Source organism: Ambystoma mexicanum, chromosome 2p, assembly GCF_040938575.1.
Source record: "Ambystoma mexicanum isolate Mex_15411 chromosome 2p, UKY_AmexF1_1, whole genome shotgun sequence".
Lineage (NCBI taxonomy): Eukaryota > Metazoa > Chordata > Amphibia > Caudata > Ambystomatidae > Ambystoma > Ambystoma mexicanum.
The window spans coordinates 1,440,595,089-1,440,616,636 of record NC_090923.1 but is presented as its reverse complement, the minus strand read 5'-3'; the positions used below and the strand labels follow the sequence as shown (position 1 = coordinate 1,440,616,636).

Sequence of the window (21,548 nt, the reverse complement as noted above, 5' to 3'; positions counted from 1 at the left end):
CCCGCCTACATTCTTACAGGCCCTAATCACTGTAATACCCAAACCGGGCAAGGACCAGGCAGATTGCGGCTCATACAGGCCTATCTCCCTTCTGAACCTAGATGCTAAGATCTTTGCCAGAATCCTGGCGACCCGACTAGAGAGATGCCTCCCCCGTCTGATCCACCCAGATCAGGTGGGATTCGTGCTAGACAGACAAGGTCCGACAACTTGTTGAAGACCTTTCATGTGCTGAACTAGAGGGTGGTCCGTGAAGAGGGAGGCCCTCTTGTTTGCTCTCGATGCCGAGAAGGCCTCCGACAGTGTCAACTGGGCCTTTATGGGGGAGGTCTTTTCTTCTCTGGGGATGGGACCCAGATGGTTGGGCTGGATTGCGGCTTTATACTACACTCCCTCAGCTAGGGTGGTTGCAGACGGGATGGATCAAAGGCATTCTCCCTGGGGAGGAGCACAAGGCAGGGATGTCCTCTTTCCCCCCTAATATATGCGCTGGTTATGGAGCCCTGGGCGATCTCTGTCTGAAATGATGAAGCAATCAATGGGGTACGGATAGGAAACTCACATTGCAAGATCGACTTGTTTGCCGATGACGCTCTGCTCTATATCACAAAACCATCCCAGACGGTGCCTCTTGTACTACAAAGTATAGCACGTAACAGAGACCTCTCTGGGTTTAAGGTGAACTTTGGGAAGTTGGTGGTGTTCATAGGGGGAAATCTGACAGAGGCAGAGGTGGACTATGTGGGAGGGCTCCCCTTCCGGCTCCAGAGGGATGGGTTTTGATACCTGGGGGTGCAAGTGACACTGAGTCCTGACTACCTTTTCCCCAATAATATTCTCCCGCTCTGGTCAGAAGTCGAGAGGGATATGGAAAGATGGGTGAGATCAGGACTCTCGTGGATGGCGCGCCTCAATTTGGTGAAAAGGGTGATTCTCCCCAAGTTCCTATTCTTGTTCCAAATGCTCCTGGTGCAGGTTCCCAAGACATTGCTAACGGAAATAAAGCGAGCCCTCTTGCGATTTCTCTAGGCGGGTAAAAAACATAGGAACTCCTATGAGGTACTAACTAGACCCAAGGAAGATGGAGGTGTGGGGTTCCCGGACTTGGAGACATACTATAAGTTGAGGTTGCTGGTAGACCACTTCACCCGGGGACGGAAAAGCAGTGGGTAGCGATGGACAATAAGGTTCTTGCCCCGTTAACACTAGATGAATGGGTGCCCAGAGCGCGCATCTCGAGAGGGGTCCTACATCACCCAGTACTTGGGGTCTTGTGGTCAGTGTGGAGGGAGGGGGGGGGGGTTACTATTGATGGCTTATAACCTGGCCTTCTCCACTGAGTTGTATTTGGGGCCCCCCGTTCATAGATAAAATAGCCGAGCTAGCTGCATTCCACCAATGGTACGAAGCCGGTCTCAGCAGGGCAGGTCAGTTGTGTGTAGGGGGCCCCCTTTATACCCCTGAAAGACCTGGAGGAGGCCCTGGGGTTGGGCAGCCTTTCCCCGTTCCGCTATCTCCAGCTCAAGGGAGTTCTCACCGAACCCTCCTGGATCTGATGGACTTTGAGAGACTGCTCATCTCAAGTTGCAGCTCAAAGGGAGTGATATCCCATCTCTACAAACTTCTCCTTCTGTCGGCTCCAAGGGATCCTCCGCCAGCGCGTATACAATGGGAGAAGGACTTAGGGGGGTAATTGATGATAAAAAATGGTCTAAAATGTGCAGCCAAGCTAACCGCTCAACGGCTTCGCTCCAATTCCGACACCAGGCTCTGAAGGTATTACATAGGTGGCACTATCCCCCGCAGAGGATTGCTAGGATGAGGGTGGGATATGACCCGCATTGTTGGAAGTTTCAGACGGTAAAAGGTGATTACATACATATGTGGTGGAGGTGTCGGTGGTGCAGACATATTGGGGAGAGGTCTTTTCCTGGATTAAAGGGGTAGATGGAGTGGGGAGGACCCTGTGCCCTTGGCTGCTCTTTTTTGGAATTGATGTGGGTGATGACCACGAAGAGACCCAAGGTCATATGCTGCAGGTCATGCTGGTGGCAATTAGGTGTTGTCTGGCCCAGAAGTGGAAAAGTCCACACATGCCAGGGGAAAAAGAATGCGTCACCAAAGTCCGGGCCATCTATGACATGGAGTTCTTAACACACCTCAAGAGTCCAAATCGAACCTTGAAGAACTGTGGCTCCCCTTTTTTGAAAAGTATGGACGCCTGGCGTAAGTTGACAACATCACATGTGGGGGCCAACCCAAACATGAGGGACCACCAGGAATTGTACAACAAATAAGATGGTGTGCTACACGAGATATGTGCCACTGGGGAGACAGTCGGGCCTAAGGCTCCAGTGTGCAAGGAAATAAGGTTTTGACTGTACCTTGAAATGTTCTCTGTGAGCTCTCTAGATGCTTTAGATACCTGTGCTCGATCCATGGCCATGGATGGGGATGGGGGTGGGTTGGGAGAGGAATACTGTTATAATTGTACCAAGGAGACTACTGTTGATATACAAGGCATGATGTTATAACCTAAAATGCCAATAAAATTTGATTATAAAAAAAGGCCCTTCGAGGGCCTTTACCGTTTGCATCCCCCTATTCGTGAACCTCCACCTCAGTGGGATCTCAACGTGGTCTTATCAGCCCTAATACAAAAACCATTCGAACCTATTGCTTCTTGCGATTTAGAATTCCTAACTTGGAAGTCGGCCTTCTTAGTGGCCATTACTTCAGCTAGACCAATTGGTGATCTCCAGGCACTTTCTTCAAAGGAACCGTATATTTTGTTCCAGAAGGACAAAGTTGTTACGTATGGTCACCTCCTTTCTACTTAAGGTGGTTTCCGTGATTTTCACTTAAACCAGGAAATCTGTCTTCCCATTTTTCTTCCTAGACTGCACACTTCTGTGGCTGAAGAGAAATTACATAATCTAGATGTAGTAAGAACCTTAAAATTCTACCTTGAAACAGTTTAGAAAAGCAGACCAGCTCTTCATTACCTACGGTGGTCCTTCTCCTGACAGTAAGGCAGCAAAGGTTTCCATTGCTAGATTGCTTGTCTCCTGTATTTCCAAGGCTTACGAATTGAAAGGCCTCGTGACTTTGCAGAAACTTCAGGCTCATTCCACTAGAGCCAAGGCAGCATCTGTAGCCTTTACAAGGCACTTTCCCATTGTAGACCTCGTTAAAGCAGCTACCTGGGCTACCCCGCTTGCATTTTGCAAGCACTATGCTATGGACACATCGTCCCGAAATGATGCACAATTCGGCCAAGAGGTTCTCCGCAACTTGTTTGCCTGAATCCTGTACATGCGGTCTCCTGCACCCTCGCTTATTCAAAGGCTTTTTAGTCTTGTCCTAACTAATTGGGAAGGAGGGAGAGCCAGGACGACAGAGAAATTAAACATTACCTTCATGGTGATTCATATTCTCTTATTCCAGGTTCTCCCTCCATCACAACACCTGCACATCCATCCCCTACAGTGCGTATGTTCTTAAATTCTACCACCATCGGCGGAACCAGAGGAATGGGGTATGGACCATTGGTGATGTGAGGGTAAGGTGTGGTCCCGGCGCACTGAGGGATGTCTGCTTGACGTAGGCCCTTCCCCTTCTAAAACTCTGACGGCTGTCTTTTTCAGACAGTTTTTCCGGCCCACCTGCAGATGCAGGCATTCCCAACCAGTTGTTCTCCAATCATTATTGTGTGGGATGCATCCTTGTTAAGGTTTTACCAGCTGATTAGTTGCCTCCTGTGGTTTTTCCTTCTGCAGCATTCAAGCATGGGGGGAAAAGAGTGGAGGAACTGAAGCATGGGGCGTAATGGCGTGTTATGTATGATGCCCGACGTCCCTTCCAGAGCAGATGTCCAAGAGCCGGACAAGACGGATTGACGGCCAAGTCGAGGTCCACTACGCCCCCTGTTGTAAAGTTTCCGAACATCAGAGCTGGATGACGGATATCTACCAAGATTCTGCGCGAGAAGAATCCATAGAAAGATCATTACAGTGAGCCATTTCTCCTTCCACACATTTACATGTGATCAGGTGGATGACTATCTTAATTACAATGTGCTGTACCACACTGCAACCTTCCAAGGAGCACACTATCAGGAACACAAAACTGGGCACCAAGGATCTGGTTCAGTCTGGTTGAGCCATGACGGTGATCCACGTAACACTAACACTCACACAACGCCCCCTTCCCTTATGGAATGTTCCCATGTCTGTTATCCTGGTCAATACCCTGTCTGCTCTTCAAGAATTCCAAAAAAAAGGCAAAGGATTAATCATATGGGACAACTTGTTTGGCCATAGATATTGTAGGACCATAAACCTATTGATTTTGTTTTTTGGTTCTTCTTGTGCAGTTTCATCTTGGACATTTTATTTAACTTAAAATGTACTGAACAGGAGAGACCAGCAGGGGGGCGCAGGCAAGATGGACGCCTGAATCCCTAGCTCCGGTCCCTGTCCTGGAACAGTGGGAGCTGCAGGCGTATACTGACCCCTGGAGACAGCAGATGGACTGACCAGCAGGTGGACAGATGGCAGGCGGCATGCCCAGATCCAAGGAGCGAGCCCGACAACCCATGGGAATGGAGGAAATCGCCTCCGAAATATGAGCCTGACAAATTGAGGAAAGAGCATGCAGAGCAACATCCCGACAGCCGCGCAGCAGCCCGCAGACGAGGAGGTGAGCCTGCCCATTCTGAAGGGCTGAGGAGCAGAAGAGGAGGCAGACCACACTGGGATGCAGCTGAAACCAAGCGGTCTCCAGGGCGACAGGACACCCGGCCAAGTGCGGGAGTGTGCTTCGGGCGAACCCCTTGCAAGACGCGACCTGGTGGAGGTAGAGAGCCCCCCACAGGGAGACGTAAGAAAGTGGCAGTGCGGGAGAACTGGCTCAAAGAGCGGAGCACAAGAAGCGGGAGCCCGAGGCCAGCGGTAAGGCAGCAGCCCGCTGCTGACACAGCGAGTCTCCGCGCCCCCAGCTGTGAGGAACCGTCGAGACAGAGGGTGGGGAGGATAAACCTAAGAGGAAGAGCTCCCCAAGAACATCGAGAGAGGCTGCAGGGATCAGCCGTTGGGTCTGCCCAGGAAGGGCCAGGGCACAGTGTGGTGGAAGAAGGCAGGGGGTGAGGAAAAGCCTCCACCCCCAAAGTCCTGCAGAAGGTATAGGCCAAGAAGGGAGATGCCCGCCAGTCCCCAGGGAGGTCTGAGCCGTCATATAGAGGCATAAGGGCAGAGAGGACACGCACAGCCCAGCCAGCGCACTGGCCCCCAGAAGCAGAAGTGGGATACTGGAGACAGCCCCCCCACCCCTGGGTGTAACGGACCATGCGATAAAACAGGGTGCACCAGTGGAAGACCAGAAAAGGTGCACCACGGAAGGGGAGAGAAAGAGCACGGAAACCTTGGGGTCACAGAGTTCGCCAAGGAACTTTTGTTGCAGAGGAGCATAGAGGAACACAGGGCCCAACGGAGGAGGCAAAAGAAACACATCGAAGCCGCCACAGAAGGACTAAAGTTGGCACACTACGGAGGGACAAAAATGCTCAGTCCCATATCAGGATAGGCCATAAAAGCTGCCAGTTGAGGGACCAGAGAAGGCGGAGGGACTCCTAAAAAGAACACCAGTGAGCGGCAAATAGGCGCCAGGAGGGAGGAGGAACAAGGACCTCCCCCGTCCCCCTCTGAGACTCGCCACACCCCGGCTGTGAGAGAATTGAACAAAGGGAAGCGAAGCAAAAGGAGAACACTGGGGAGAGTGCCCAGGTGCTGCAGACCCACACCCAGAGTTGGACGACAGCTCTCGAAGTTTCACTACTCCGACGAGGGAGCAATGACGGCAGCAACAATGGATGGGGGATTGCACCCATGTGCCATGGAAATGGGGGCCATAAAGAGCGACATACAAATAATATTAGAGTAAATACGCAGAATGCGCACAGACATTGGGGCCAAGGTGACAGAACTATTCGCGAAGGTGGTCACCTTGGAAGAAAGACTGGAGGGCATGGAAGCTAATTGAGCATCAGCAGGTGTATTGGAGTCCCAAAAAGAGGTCCTTCTCTGCGACATTGAAAGGAAAGAGTGCGATTTAGGACTTAAAGTGGAAGATATTGCGAATCGTGAGAGGCGCAATAACCTCTGCTGCTTTGGACTAGAAGAAAAGGAGGGGGAATCCCTGGCCGGACTCAAAGGAAAAATACAAGAAATAATGGGAGTGGTCCGAGGGGCCAAAGAGGGCGAGGAAGCGGCCATAGACCGGGTCGACAGGGCAGGAAGGGGCGAAAGGGGACCCCGATCAGTGCTCACAAAGATGCACTATATCGAGACAAGGTCGAAATCCTGGAGAAAGCAAGAAAAATGGGAGCGATCGAATACGAGAACTCCAAGGTGGCAATCTTTCAGGACCTGTCGGTGCAAACCTTCCTGAGACGCAACGAATGTGGCCCTCTAACAAAGTGGCTCCAGGATAAAGGGATACGGTATAGATGGGGGTTCCCCTTCATGCTCCTATTGGGAATAGAAGGGGAGAGACACCACATGATACACAAAGAGGATATCATGAAGGCCATTGAGGATTTAAGAGGACAGTCCCGAGACCACAGCCGATGGAAGGGGGAGGGACAGAGCTACCCAAAAGACATGAAGCTAGAGGCCCGCAGATGGACCATAGTAGACGCAAGACACTGGGGCCAGGAAATGCCAAAAGCTCAATCCTACCCCACATCCCCACACCCCCACCCCCCCAGGCAAGGGGCGACGAAGGGAAAGGTTGCTTCCGGTTGCCAATGGACTAAACAAAAGGGCCTTTCGTTCCCAAATTGTGGGGCCTCACTGAACGAGGTCAGTGTTACCGATGAAGGAAGCAGGGGGAAGAAGCCCGGGTGGGGTGGTGTTAAACACAGTTAAGCTTATAAAGTTAAGGGCACTTGCTTTGTTACTGTTCGATCAACATGATGAGGGGAAGATGACTGAATACCATAGTCCTGGTAGAGGGGTAAGGAGGGAAATGCCCAAAGAGAGTTGCACCAGGGGCGGATGGGGGAGGGAAAGGGTTAAAACTGGCAACCGAGGCTGTAAAAGGGGCACCACGGGGAAAGGAAGAATAGGACAGGGACCACTGATATAGGGGTTCGGCCAGAATGCCCATAGATAGGATAACGGGAGGCCGAACGCCTCATCAAGGAGAGGGAGGGTGGGGGAGGGGTGGGGAAGAGGAAAGGGAGAAAGCAGGCGGGGGCAAGGGGCCACAGAAAGGAAGGAACATGTTAAGTAGAACGGAGGAGGTCAGAGGGGAGGGGAAAGGGCTACCCGTTCCAAGAGAGTGGGAAATGGAATGCAGCAAAACATGACATTCATATCGGGGGAAACAGCCCAATGAGGGTCGACGCACAGAGAGAATATGGGAAAGGGAAGATGGCTAACCGAAAAGTAGCAACACTAAACCTAAAGCCCTGGTTGGATGATTTGCACTCTCAAACCCTCTCCCGGTCCCTTGGTAAGGCCTCTGGTTCAAGATGGGTCTGCAATATAGGAGAGCTGGATTCAATACCAGATTGTCTGTTTTCCCACCTCCCTTGACCTCAACTCCGTCCTCCCCCTTAGGCCCTCTCCTCACCTTAATATTGTAAAAGGTGGATTCTCCGTCCTGCTCCTCGTGGCAGGAGCGCATAGATGTGGGCGGCGAGCAGCGACCAAGTTACTTCACTGGTGCAAGCCCCCCCTGTGGGAATCCAGGCCTGCTGCGACTCCGTAGGTGTGCTGCTTTACAGCCTTTATATGCAGTTCTTATGTTCCTCTTAGTTCCAATATTAATTTCTTGCGTCTTTCCTTTTAGGTATGAAAAGGTATTTTGGTGTTGTCATGCAGTTTGGAGATGAGCATGGGCCGGTAGGCGAAAGCGTGGTGGGTGCGATGCTGTCTGGTGAGTAATGCGTTGCGCTGTTACGCCTTTTATATTGCTAACCTGTGTCTTTTCTCTCCTTGCAGGTTGCGATGTTCCTCGCTGAGCGCCGTAATGTTCCAGCAATGATACTGACCAGGAGAGGACTACCGAGGTAAGAATTGTGTGGCTTTCTTCTTTCGGGAGGAAACGTGAGTAAACGCTTACTAATGCTGTCTTTCTTTCTCCTTTTTCCAGGTTATGGTATTCCAGGATGCATGTGGTGCCGGATGATGGCGTTCGTACCTTCAGGTGAGTGGAACTGAAGTCGGCGAGGGATTGACGACAGGATACTGTTCCAGGTAAGTTTTGTAGTGTTCTTTCTCTCTCTGCAGGTCCTTGGTTTCAGGTAAACTGGCATCAAAGAACTGGACACGGTGAGCGTTACGCTGCCCACAGCAGAATAACGCAAAGCATGTTCTGCTGTTTGGGTGCGGTTTAAATAGTTTCAGGTAAAGTAGTCAAGGTAAAATAGTTCCAGGCCTGTCCCACCCAAAGTAGTCCAGGTAAAGTAGTCCTAGGCCTGCCACACCCAAAAGACTAGACCGCATAGCTCAGTTCCTTGTAACTGAGCTGTGTGTGTGCCTCCATGTTGGCTGAACCCCTTCCCCCTCTGCCCCCCAGTTAAATAGTCCCATTCTAATGTTGGTCTTCATGATGGTTATGAGCCAGGACTGACCCCAAGAGAGTCTTGGATGAGGTTTTAAGGCCTTTGACCCGGCCCTAACTGGAAGGCTGACTTGCCAGTGAGGGCCAGGTGCAAGGGTCATGACATATACACCTTCTTCTCGCCTTCACACCGCAACTACACCAGGATAGACCTCTTGTTGGTACCTAATGAGCAAGAGGCTATGGCATCATGGCCAAGGGTGGAGACCGTGACCTGGTCAGACCACAAAATGGTCACAGCAGACTGGTGGCTGGGGGAGGGCAGGAAGGAACGCCCACGACAGAGGTGCAACAATGTCCTCCTTAGGGACCCTGTTTTAGGGATTTCCCCCAGTGTCCGAAAGGGGTGTGGGAAGCGGCCAAGGTGACAATAATGGGCCTTCTTATAGCAGAGGGGGCATGCAAAAAGAGGGAAAGGATGCTACTGGAGGGGAAAATACAGGAACAATTGAGAGATATGAGAGCTAGACTTGCACGACAAGGAGAGGACCAGAGTGGTCTACTGGGTGCAATGCGGGACAAGAGGCAGGAATGACTCCCTCCTGATAGGAGAGGTGGTCAAAGAGCTATGGTATGCCAAACAGTAGTTCTATTAGGGGGGGCGTTAAGGTGGGTATGCTGTTGGCAAACAGAGTCCGGGAATGTAGGGGAGACAGAAGGGTCCACCGATTAAGGGACAAGAATGGAGTGACACTTGGATTTGAAGACTGCATCCCAGACCGCTTCGCAGACTTCTATGAAACTCTACGCACAACCGGCCATGGCTCAAGGAAAGGCGATTAAGGAATACTTGGGCAGGCTCCTCATCCGCCACCTTACCACAGAGCGGAAATCCATGCTGGAAGCAGAAATTTCACAGGAAGAGGTCAAAAAGGCGATAGGCCAGTTGAAAACTGGGAAGCACCTGGGGAAGATGGCTACACAGCAGGCTTTTATAAGCAGTTTCAGGGCGCCATAGTGGGGCTGCTGATGAAGGTCTTTAACTCTACAAGGGGGCCAGACGATATGTCTTTGACCTTTTGGGAGGCGCTTATAACGGTGATCCCCAAGCCAGGCAAAGACAAAACCCACTGCGCCTCATACAGACCTATCTCGTTACTGAACGTAGATGCAGAGATCTTTACAAGGATCCTGGCATCCCAATTGGAAATACCTCCCCGGCCTCATAGACCCTGACCAGACAGGCTTCATCCAAAATAGGCAAGGTTCCGACAACCTGACAAAGACCATACACATCCTATATTACCCAAAAACGCCTCTCGACGCCAAAAAGGCATTTGATAGGGTGAATTGAACATTCATGGACAGGGTACTGGTAGAGAAAGGAATCGGAGAGCGATGGATGGGATGAATCAAAGCTCTGTTCCACACTCCAAGAGCCAAAGTAGCGGTCAAACAGGACGTGTCTAAATCTATAGGGCTCCACAGGGGAACAAGACAGGGGTGCCCCCTGTCCCCATTACTATAGGCCCTGGTGATGGAGCATTGGGTGATGGATCTCTGGTAATCAAGGGATATCACAGGAGTCTCTATAGGGGGAAAGGAATACAAAGCAAGTCTCTTTGCAGACAATGCGCTGCTCTCCCTCTCCAACCCACAATCTTCAGTGCCCGCCCTCCTTAGAGGACTAGAGGAATATGGAGAATCGTCTGGGTTCAAGGCAAATCTCTCCAAATCAGTGGCATTTCTGGTGGGGAAGTGGGAGCAAGCAGACATAGACCTGGTAGGGAAAAGGGGGTTCCATGCGCAGCAGAAAGGCTTCCGTTACCTGGGCATAGAAATCACTAGAAAACAAGAGGACCTATTTGCAGTGAGTGGGAGGGGATAAAGCTAGACCTGCAGCGTTGCAGTAGGTTAGGCCTATCATGGATGGCACGATTGAACTTCATTAAAATGACAGTTCTCCCTAAGCTGCTATTCATTTTCCAAATGCTCCCCATGGTAATACCGGCCCGCTTTCTAACTGCAATCCAGAAAGCCCTCTTGCGATTCTTATGGGCTGGAGCAAAACCCAGGGTCACGCAAAAGGTGTTCATGTTGGCAAAAGGAGGCGTGGTAGGATTCCCAGACCTGGGAGCATACTATAGGGTGGCCCAGCTGCAAATTATGGTGGACCACTTGGACCCTGATACGAAGAAGCAGTGGGTGCATATGGATAATGCGATTCTCAGCCCAGTCACACTGGGGGAATGGATGTGGGTTCCACAGAGGGAGATCCATGGACGTGTATTGGTAAACCCAGTCCTGGAGGTGTTTGGGTCAATCTGGCCCAAGGGAAGCGCTACACGCTGGCTATCCACGTGTCCATCTCCCCTTTGTTGTACCTGGGAACCACCATACGAAACCACATCTCGGACCATCTACGATTCCAGCAGTGGTCTGAAGCAGGCCTCTCTAGGGCGGGGCAACTGTGGGGAGAGGGAGAATTCATGTCATTAACCAGACTAAAGGTCTTATTAGGAATGGGGGGGGCTCTCTCCCTTCAAGTACTTGCAGTTAAAGGGCGTGTTAATGAAGCCCACATGGGGAGACAACCTAGCCCGAGATCTAACCCCCTTTGAAAAAGCACTACTGCAGGAAACTAATACCAGAGGCAGGCTATCCAGGGAACTGAGGAGGGGCGAGCCTTTAGACACAATGCCAGCGTGAGGACGATCTGGGGAGGGCAATAAATGACCAGCTATGGGGTAAAATATGCAGAGGGATGAAAGTCCACAATAACCCTGCAATACAGAAAGCAGGCATTTAAGCTGCTCCACAGATGGCACTACCCTCCAGCAACAATAGCAAAAATGTATCCACGGACAAAGGCCAGCTGCTAGCGCTGCGGAAGGACCAAGGCAGACGACTATCACATGTGGTGGAAAAGCTTGCTAATAGACATTTTGGAAAGAGACGCTGGACTGGCTGAAAGGGGTGGATGAAATAACCCGACAAAGGGATCCCGGTTTGCTGCTGTTTGGTGTGGAGGAAGTTGGCCTCAAGGAGGGCCACATGATTCACACCATGTTGGTGGCAGTGAGATGCTCTATAGCCCAACAATGGAAGAGGGACAGTGCCCACGGAGAGGGATTGGGTGCAAAAGACAAGGTCCATCTACGACATGGAGTACCTGACCCACCTCATAGACGGGATTTGGCTGCCCTTTTTTAACAAATACGGTCGTTAGCTCATCTACGGAAATTGATAAACCATTGAAAGTACAAGACACTCCCAGTGGGGGGGGGAGGGGGAGAGATGTGGAGAATAGCAGCTGAGCTGCATTCCGGGGAGGGGGTGGTGAATCACTGATTGGTGAAAAAGTACAAGTTGTCCATGTTGGAAGGAAGGCATTGGGTAGCCCCAGGGTTACTGATGAGTCTGAACGTTTGGAGAAGAGTCTCATCCTGTGATGGTGCAGCAAGGACACATGAAGGAGGCAAAGGATTAATGGGACAACTAATGGTGTACTAAATTAAACTCTCACCCAAGCAGAAGAATGCATCTTCTCAGAACTAGGACCAACCAAAGCAAAATGACCTCACTTTGAGTGCATTAGTCAAGTTATATTATAAACTAAGATGATTGTGTGTCGGCAAAGTTTAAGTTACTGCTTGAAGTTTAGAATGGGACATGCTGTTGGTTTTGAATTGCATTGTAATCTAATAAACCTTCTCTGTTGCTACATGTTTTTTGTAGGCTCTGTTTCTTCCACTGTATTTAGGAAGCAGTTTCTCTGGTCCTGGAACGCAAAGGTGAACTCATGCCAACCAAACCCAATACCCACCTAATGTTCCGGGGATATTGATTGATTGATGAGGACCTGTGGATTCCTTTCATTCGATCTTGGGCATTATGTAGGTTCTTTTGAATAGAGGAATGGACATCATTGTGTTGTATTCCTGGATTAGCACCAGTGTTATTGTCAGCTGGCTCACAGATGATTACATCAATGTTGCCCATAAATGGCATAGAACAAAGATGCTCCTATGGCTGAATGTGGGAGGCTCTTTTATACAAACTCTGTGGTGCATAATAGCAGCAACCCGTTGTCCTGATTCTGCAGACAAAACCAATGCAGATATTGTTTAATCGTCGTGTCACCTGGTCTTTTGTCTACCCTCTTCTAGACACCTGGCCCATATTTGTGTCCATTGTTTTCCTAACCTCAAAACCACTAACATGCCAGCTACAGTTCCCACAGACCATCTTATTTGGCGCTCGTCCATATCTTCCAAGAGTTCCTATTATATGTATGATCTCCAGTGGACGTGCTGAAACCACTTCCTTTGCTGTTTGTCGATCCAGCTCCACTGCCAAAAGCTGTTCACTGACTCACCACAACCTCTTAGCAGTGTGTTGTTGTGCCACCACCTCTGCTAGAGATTGTTGCACGATTCCTACATCTCCTCTAAATGCAATGTTGCGAGACTCCATTTCCTACAAGCATTGCTCTATGAGCTCTACCTGTTTGTTATAGGTTCACTGTACATAAGCAAGTCTGATAGCCCAGTGAGTTAAATTTGAACTTCTTCGATAGGTGGATAACCCACAGAGCACACTTTAGAATCTCAGCAGGTGCAACTCAGGCTTTCAGCATCCCAAGTTTGATAGAACAGAGTACTTTTAAAATGGATCCTAATAAAACATATTCTCTCCGATGTTATGAAATGGCAGACGCTGCGTTATAAAGCACTGTATGCTGAGCAAGTTATACATTATTGCTTTCATTGTATTGCTTCCCTATATGTACTGTTATGTCGCCTCATTCTGAACTGTTTCTGCAATAACCTCCCCATCACTATAACCCATTGCCAATCCTTCCCAGCCATGTTCTTTCATCGTTTACCCTCTTCTAAATACCTTCATATGAAACATTTCTTGCAATTTCTTGTAAATACATTTTGTGCTCTGTATGAAAGGCCCCTTTTGGGATATAAAAATCAGGATGCACACATTTAAATAAATGCAATATTTTAAATATTTTTCAGGGAGAAGACTCCTGAATGAAATTAAAGAAGAGCAGTTTGAAGAACGTTCTGCATCCCAGGAACTGGAAAACGTAGCCAGGGGCAAAGAAGACTTGAACATATGTGTCTGGCCCTCTGAGGATTTAAATATAAGGACCAGCATTAAATTGGAACAGGAGTATCCAGAGGAGATTACTAATAACTCTGGGGAGCTAGAGGGAAATTCTGACAATCTCATCAACAGCAAAGCGTGTCATGATCCCCCTGGCCTTCCTCCAGAAGAGGGTCCCTTCTCCTGCTCTCAATGTGAAGCAGAGTTTAGTAGCAAAATTCATCTGCTAATGCATGAGAAGGTGCACTCAGGAAAACGACCTTTTGCCTGTGATGGTTGTGCACGCTCGTTTAGTCGAAAATCCCACCTCACCAGCCACCAACGCATCCATGATGGGGATCGACCCTTCCAATGCAGTCAGTGTGGAAGGAGATTCCACTACAAGCACCACCTTGTGGGGCATCAGCGAATCCACACAAGAGAGAAGACCTACTCCTGCAGTGACTGCCATCTCAAATTCAATCACAAGGGGAACTTTGAGACACACCGTAGGCTCCACACTGGCGACAGGCCCTATATCTGTATGGAATGTGAGAAGAGCTTCAACCGCAAAGCAGATCTAATCATCCATGAGCGCATCCACACTGGAGAGAAGCCATTTTCCTGCAAGGAATGTGGCAAGAGCTACACCAGGAAGCAGCACATGATTTCACACATGAGACATCACAAAGGAGAGACACCGTGCCCTTGTCCCGATTGTGGTAAAAGTTTCTTTCATAGCAAAGCCCTTGTGCGGCACAAGAAAGTCCATTCAGAAATCAAACCCTTTGGCTGCGATGACTGTGGGAAGTCCTTCAATGCCAGACCACACCTCTTGATGCACAAGCGGGTACACACCGGAGAGAAGCCATTCACCTGCACTGAATGTGAGAAAAGCTTCACCGGGAAGCCGCACCTAATCAGTCACCAGAGAATACACACTGGAGAGAAACGGTTTGCCTGCAGTGTGTGTGGGAAAGGGTTTAATAGCAAGCATTATCTCCAGCGGCATGAGAGGATTCACACAGGGGAGAGACCCTTTCGCTGTGATGAGTGTGGGGACAGCTTTATTCAGAAACCCAATCTGGAGCGGCATAAGGGCATTCACACTGCCAAAGGACCATACTGCTGCATGGTGTGCGGGGGAAGGTTCTTTAAGAAACACAATCTGGTGAGGCACCAGAGGATCCACACTGGGGAGAGGCTGCACTTTAGCTGTAAGACCATTCAGAAGGACATACATAGTATAAATACTACTGGCATCCCAATGGTCACAAGATGCATCAGGGTACAACCAGACAAAGCTGATGGAGAAGTTAGACCTCCTATTCACCATTAGATGTTAACACCCTGCTATGGTGCTACAATTCTTTCTAAACATCTCATGACTTTCTCCATATCCCTTGTGCACCCTTTCAATCTCTTGATATCCCTAAACGCCAAATATTACTATTCCTCTATGGAACACCCCTTTTCCCCCCTACTTCTCCTATCACATTCCTCACTTTCATTCTTCTCTATCAGTTTCACTTGATTCTAGACCAGCTGGCATCAGCCCTACTTAGACCTGCATCCATTTCCATTCACACCAATTGCTTTCTCCAATAACACATGCTTTTCTACATCACCCACATCCCTTGCCAGGAAAACTGAATAAGCACATCATCTTTGGCATTAGGGCCTTGTGTAGTCTCACAGCACTTCTTAAATGTATTTTAATTCAGAAGCCTTCAAATGTATTTCCAAGCACTTGTCTTCCAATGTTATTTAAATTTCTAAGAGCATTTAAGGATCCTCTTTGTTTTTGGTTGACGATCCACTACCAGCTACGGTTTCAGTCTAAGCATTCAAGTAGTGGTGGGAAGGAAATATTTTGAAATAAATAATGTTGTAAATCTCATCTAAATAGGTTATGACAGTGATGCCATTTGCAAACGATTTGGGGTTTGACAATTCATTTGGCTTAATAGGTCACTAACTAACTCTTAATGCCAATTGCTCCCCACAGGTTGCCTTTTTGTTTTTGCCACCAGACTATAATCAGTAAAAAGTATGTGTTATTTAGGAATTCTCTGGTTTATTTTAAAACAATCCATACAGCTTAAAACCCTCAGAGAGGGAGATAATTATAACATACCAGTTAATCTAATATAGTACCTTGAAGATGGTGAATACCTTCTTAGAGCTTTAAAGTGCAGTGTTGGTTTCCTTTATCAAGTAGCAAATGGTCCTACTTGCAGTAAGTTGAGACCTCTAATGACATTCCCTCCCGGATAGTGAGGAATACTGTCCTCCTACGTATTGACACTCTAGCTAGCTCTTAGTAGATTGACAACTTTATGTGGAATTAGGCAGATCAGACTTGGCTCTTAGGCAATGTGCCTCCTTGACATAGTTCCAGAGCTGCATTGGTCTACATGTTGCAGCAGTAAAGCATTGAGTCACTTGTTTTACCTTCTGAAACCTCCCAGTGAATTTACCAGTGACAGGCCTCCATATTTAGCTGACATTCCTGTAAGTGTCCAATAGTTTTGTTCTCATCCCTTGTTTTTGTGAAAGTAAGCCATCTTTTATTTGAATTAAAAGCGATGGATGGGTACCTATAGGTAGATTATTGACACCTCTCTGCTTTTCCGAAGCACCATTTCCTTGCGGTAATCCATGGCCTCCAATAACTGCTATTGTAATTTTTGAATTAAGATCCAGTCCTTTTTCTAGAAAGTGTTTCATCGATGCTGTTGCTCCCAAACCAATCTCTGTCCTGTCTACAATGGCAGTATTGCCTGCGTACAATAGTGCTGGACTCTCCTCTCCTGCTATTTTTGGAGGATACTGATTACCTTCGTTAGTAATTTTAAATTGCGCACATTTTGATAAGACATAGTATGGGTGCCATTAGGCATCCTTGCCTTACTCTCACGCATTTTGTCAAATACTGAGACCACTACGCGCAGTGGCCAGTTGATTAATTCTTAGGTTGAAGCCATGCCTTTTTGTTACCAGGAACCAACTATTTTGATGGTCATTTCCTCTGGCACTATAAAAATTATCTGCTCTAATTTCCAGGTTCCTTCACCTTTGATATTCTTGCAATCCTTTGCCTTTACATACTCTTCCATTATGGTTTGGCTTCATGTTGGCTTCCTGCAAGCTTTCCACCATAAGGGGATTTTGCCTCTTTTGCCACTCGGGTATTAAGACCCGAGGATTATGCATAAGGGACTTCACGAGTACTGCATACATCTCGGGACCTACTTCTGGTGGGCATGTGAGTTAATAAAGCAGTTTCCCTTTTTGCTGACTCTTCCAAGATCTTTTTCTTCTGTCAGGCCGTATAGATTACACATTTGGAGGCTGCTTACTGGCAAGTTTATTACTTCTAGCATTGACATTTTAAGGTCTGATATTTTGGCTGAAATTTGCAGGCTTTTTCAGTCTAAAAGAGCTATTATCGGGAAAAGTTCACTTTTGGGTCATATTAGTGATCCACGTCGCCCAGTAATGGTCATCTGTCAACATGTGTAGGATTTTGCACTTTTTCTTTCTAGAGAAAGAGGGTCTACCGCTTTCTTGGCCTAAGCCATTTAAAACTTAATAAGAATTGGGTGTTTAATAATGCAGGGTGGACACCTTTTTTGTAATCTTCAGTGTAGAGTGGAAGAGATTCCCAGGATGCTCTACTGAATTTCAGTTTATTTTGCGACATTCTTTCCACTAGATATATTGGCATTCAACTCCCCAACAAGCACTACAATGGATTTCTCACATCTTCCTGTAGTACACATCTAGTACTTCGCGTTCCAGCAACACCTGGAACAGAAGCTAGAGGATAAATATCAGCCTACTAAAAGGAGGGCCACTCCTATTCACACTTTTCCTTTTTGGCTTCTATGGGGAGTTATAGCGAGCTCTCGCAGTGAAAGCACATCTGACTCCCAGTACATGTCCAAATTGCGGCTAGATCTTCCTTGTGTACCTTGCAGGTTTGTGAACACGCGTTTAGCCATTAAGATCTTGAGTATGCAACAGCCATGTTTCCTGTTGGAGGATCTCCTTACTTATCAAGAAATTTAGTTAATCTTTACTGTTCAAACCGGAACTTTCACCATCCGAGCAGTGTGTCACAATTTTGAGACTTTATATCCTCTTCTAGAACAATTTCCACATGTTTGAGTCGGTTCTTGTTTTCTTATTTTTAAATGTCCACCTCTTGGTTAGCCCACACCATCTCTGTTATGAATGTCAAGTTGGACTTGGCCAGGCACCCCTTGTGACTTCACAATGTGCTTTGGCAGCATTGGAAGTGCCAGGTCCATATCCTAGGTTTCTAACACCTTCAAATGGGGAATTGAGTGAAGCAGTTAGTTTTTCACCTCTTTAGTGGGTAGTAACTTTGTTTTTTTTAAACATTCTCTTCTGTCTGTGCCTCCTTATAGATTTCTCGAGGTATTGCAAGTTCGCTGCTCTTAGTTTTTACCCTTTTGAAGCACCTTTTTTCTCCACGTGTATCCCAGGGCATTTCTGGGACATTTCCTTGACTTTGATACATTAACATGCATCTAATTTTTCATTTGGTCCTTTTTCTTTGCACCCTCTGCCTCATGTATGTGTAAACCGCCAGGTGTTCTTTCTGTTTCCATCCTTGGTTAGCCAACTCGTCTTTCTTGCCTTGCCTGTCTTTCTCTTTCTAGTGTTGCATTTCCAGACAATTATTTGTTACCTTTCCAGTTTTTTTCATTAACTGGTTTAATGCAGTGATCTGGATTTTAAATCAGTCAGTCTTCTCCAGCTGGATCTATGCTATTATTCTGTACCCAGTATTTATTTTTCTTACAATTGTGTTTGGTCTTTGCTTGATTGCCGTGAATATGGCATTCCTGAATGTTTTCTGGTGGACCCCCTGTAGCTGTCTAGGCTGATCTGATATTCCCTTCAAGGGTCAGCTTAATTTTGCACAGCATATGGGCATTGTTCTCTTTTTGGGCCAAATCTTGCCTAATTATCAAAATTGCTTACAGGGGCGTCTCTTTTTCTTGAAGCGGCAGTATCAGATTTCGAAAGGAGAAATTTCTGTTTTCTCACCTTAAGATATAGATTGCGTTTTACCCACCCTATTCACACTTTATTTTTTAAGGTGACTGTTTAATTATATATTACACCCACAACTTTGCTTGATGAACTTTCCTCCAATCTTTCTCAATTTCTTGTGTGGGCATTCTTAGTCCATCTGAGGGGGACATTTCCTGCCAATTGAAATTAAGATTCTTCAAACGCCCCACCTCATGGAATCTTTGTTTGTGCTGGATAATTGCTATCCTTTATGGCCTTCCTCCGGGTATGGTCCTCCCCACATCATCCATGCAGTTGACTCTTAACTGACATCCTGGGACGAATTTGAAGGTAATTATTACATGTATGGGAAAGTAACCTGTCACCCAGCTGCAGAATTGTAGCTATTTGCTCTGAAATATTCAGATCTGATAGGTGCTATTGATTAGTGCACTCTGTACCAAACTCCATCTAGCACTTAATCTTCTACAATGGTCTAATCATGGTGTGCCCCGAGTCCCCACCAACATCTCCTGTGAGGCACTTTGGGTGGCACATCTGTTGGACGAATTGGATAATTTTTCCTGTTGGATAGATTTTTTCCAACTTGGTTGAAGTTTGTTTAATTTGTGCTTCCTTATATGCTTCCTTATATAGGGTGGTTATGAAACTCATTCTCTTGGTACAATGATGCTGGAGTGACATGTCTTTCCTTCGCAGCTTTTGCAACAATGTACACTAGCATCAGTGGAAAGCATAGGTTTTAGTTTTTTTTCTTTTCTTTCTGGGAACATACCAAATAAATGAAATAAAGGATAAGGGGATAGATACAATGCAGTCCAGAACAGATGTTAGAAATCGGTGAGGATGAGCCTATGATGTCATTGTGGCACTTAGCTAAAGGAGTTACTTGGGTGAATAAATTAATGGTTATGGGCGGATAAGTGGAATACAAAGTTAATGGGCCTCATTACGGCCATGGCGCTCCCGTAATGAAAGGTGCCGGTACGGGACCGGCACCCTTCATTACGGGACGCCCTATTACGAGGTTCCCTTGCGGGACCCGGTAAGCATGCCTGGTAAAACTAGGCGCCGTTAGCGGGTCCCGCGAGGGGACCAGGGAGCTAATAACGGGCCCGTTATTAGCTCCCTCCCCATTCCCATTGAGCCCTATAGAGGCTCAAATGGGAATGGGGATGGGTTTTTCCAATGAGGATTTACTGAGTCCTCCATGGTTGGAATAGCCCGGTAAGTCTTCATTGGAGGAACCCGGTATTGGAACCCGGTATGGAGGCAGCCATGCCCTTACTAAGGGCATGGCTGCCTCCATACTCGTAATGAGGCCCTATGTCTATTGTGGTCTTTCTAATGGAAATGTAATTGATTATGTAACCATATTCCTCTGTTTGTTAGAACAATAATAAAACTATTTTTTTTAAAGTATAAGGGGTATAGATTTGTAAAGAAAATAAAGGGAGGTCAAGGGCGGCTCCTAGCCCCCTACACCTGTTTGATCCCAGAATTAAAAAAGATGCCCCTGTATCAGTTTTGTAGCACAGAGGCATATGCATAACCGTGTGGGCCTCCTTCCTGGCCTTTACTGACTGCCTTCCAATTTCCTCATTCTGCTCCTCCTCCTGATCTTTCATATGCTCATCTGCTCCATACTCAACTATACCCTTTCCAGTAGCTGGTTTGGGTGAGTCAAGTTCATCCTTCCTGTGAGGTCAGTGGTGCCAATGGGACAATGGCGGCTAAACACGCACTAGATAAATGTTGATAGCTACTCTGCCTTGGCAGTATCTTGATCTACCCCACTTGCTTGGTCACCAGCATTGGCCCCTCTAGCTCCCGTCTAGTAACTCAGAGGCCTCTTTGCCACTGTTGAAATCCTCTTCTCATCCTCAACCTCCTACCTGCTTCTTTGTGCTCTTAAGGCGGCTCAGCACTCAGTCTGTCTTCATCTAACCACCCAAATCAGCGTCACAAGCTGCACTCCACTATTCCGTTCCATCCCTCGCAACCACGTGAGTGACGCACGGGAACTTAATGAGAATCACTTTATTTGTTGTGGTATAATGACTACAAATATGGAGTAGATGCCATGAACAGGTAGTTACTCCACAGGCACTCTGAGAATTGTCTAATCTCAACTTCTCTATTGAAGATCCTTGTTGCCAACAACTTGGTCTGGGAATGTTTTGGTTGAATGCTATTTATTTAATTATATTTAAAGTGTTGCTTAAGTGCCCTGTCGCCCAAAGGCAGTGTGGCCATGTATAAATAAGAAAAAGTATGATATTTAACAGGAGAAATGAAATTTCAAAAAAACATTAATGGATTGTTGTAAACAGTAAAAAGAAAAACTTCGAATAAAAATAAATTGTAAAAGTAAATGAGTCCTTATAGTGTTGTCTCAGTTATGAAATGTGTGCACGCACGTATGCACATGCACACGTGTGCGTGTGTGTATAATGGGAATACATTCACAGAATGTGTGAATGCATGGATGGGGCCGTTTAGGTATGGATGTGTAATGTGAGTGCTTGTGAGCATTTTGAATGTGTTGGTGAGCAAATAGTTCACAGTTGGAGTGGTTCAAAGTGATGGCTGCCGTAATGCAGATTAGGATAAATACTTTTCTTTCCGCCCAGTCTCTGGTGCCAATAACTATCGTGGAAGGAATGTGCATTCACACTGTTTATCCTGTTTGTCAGTGGAGGAAAAAGTACTACTTTGGCACTGTTGAACTTTGCCCTCGGGCATCCTACTTGGTGAGCCGCTCACCCAGTTCATGGAGAAAGCCCTGTTTGTGCCGGGCCGAGACACAC

The 21,548-nt window shown here is 47.3% G+C and overlaps 1 protein-coding gene across 3 annotated transcripts in view; it reads left to right on the top strand.

Annotated features, from left to right (window-relative positions):
• LOC138567598 (zinc finger protein 605-like) overlaps window positions 1-21,113 on the top strand; it is a 517,842-nt gene extending 496,729 nt beyond the window's left edge. For all 3 annotated transcript variants that reach the window (XM_069645984.1, XM_069645985.1, XM_069645983.1), the window contains exon 7: window positions 13,599-21,113. In XM_069645984.1, the coding sequence (XP_069502085.1) occupies window positions 13,599-15,007 (1,409 nt within the window). In that variant the 3' untranslated portion in view covers window positions 15,008-21,113. The remainder of the gene's footprint in view (window positions 1-13,598) is intronic.
• The last annotated feature ends 435 nt before the right edge of the window (window positions 21,114-21,548 follow it).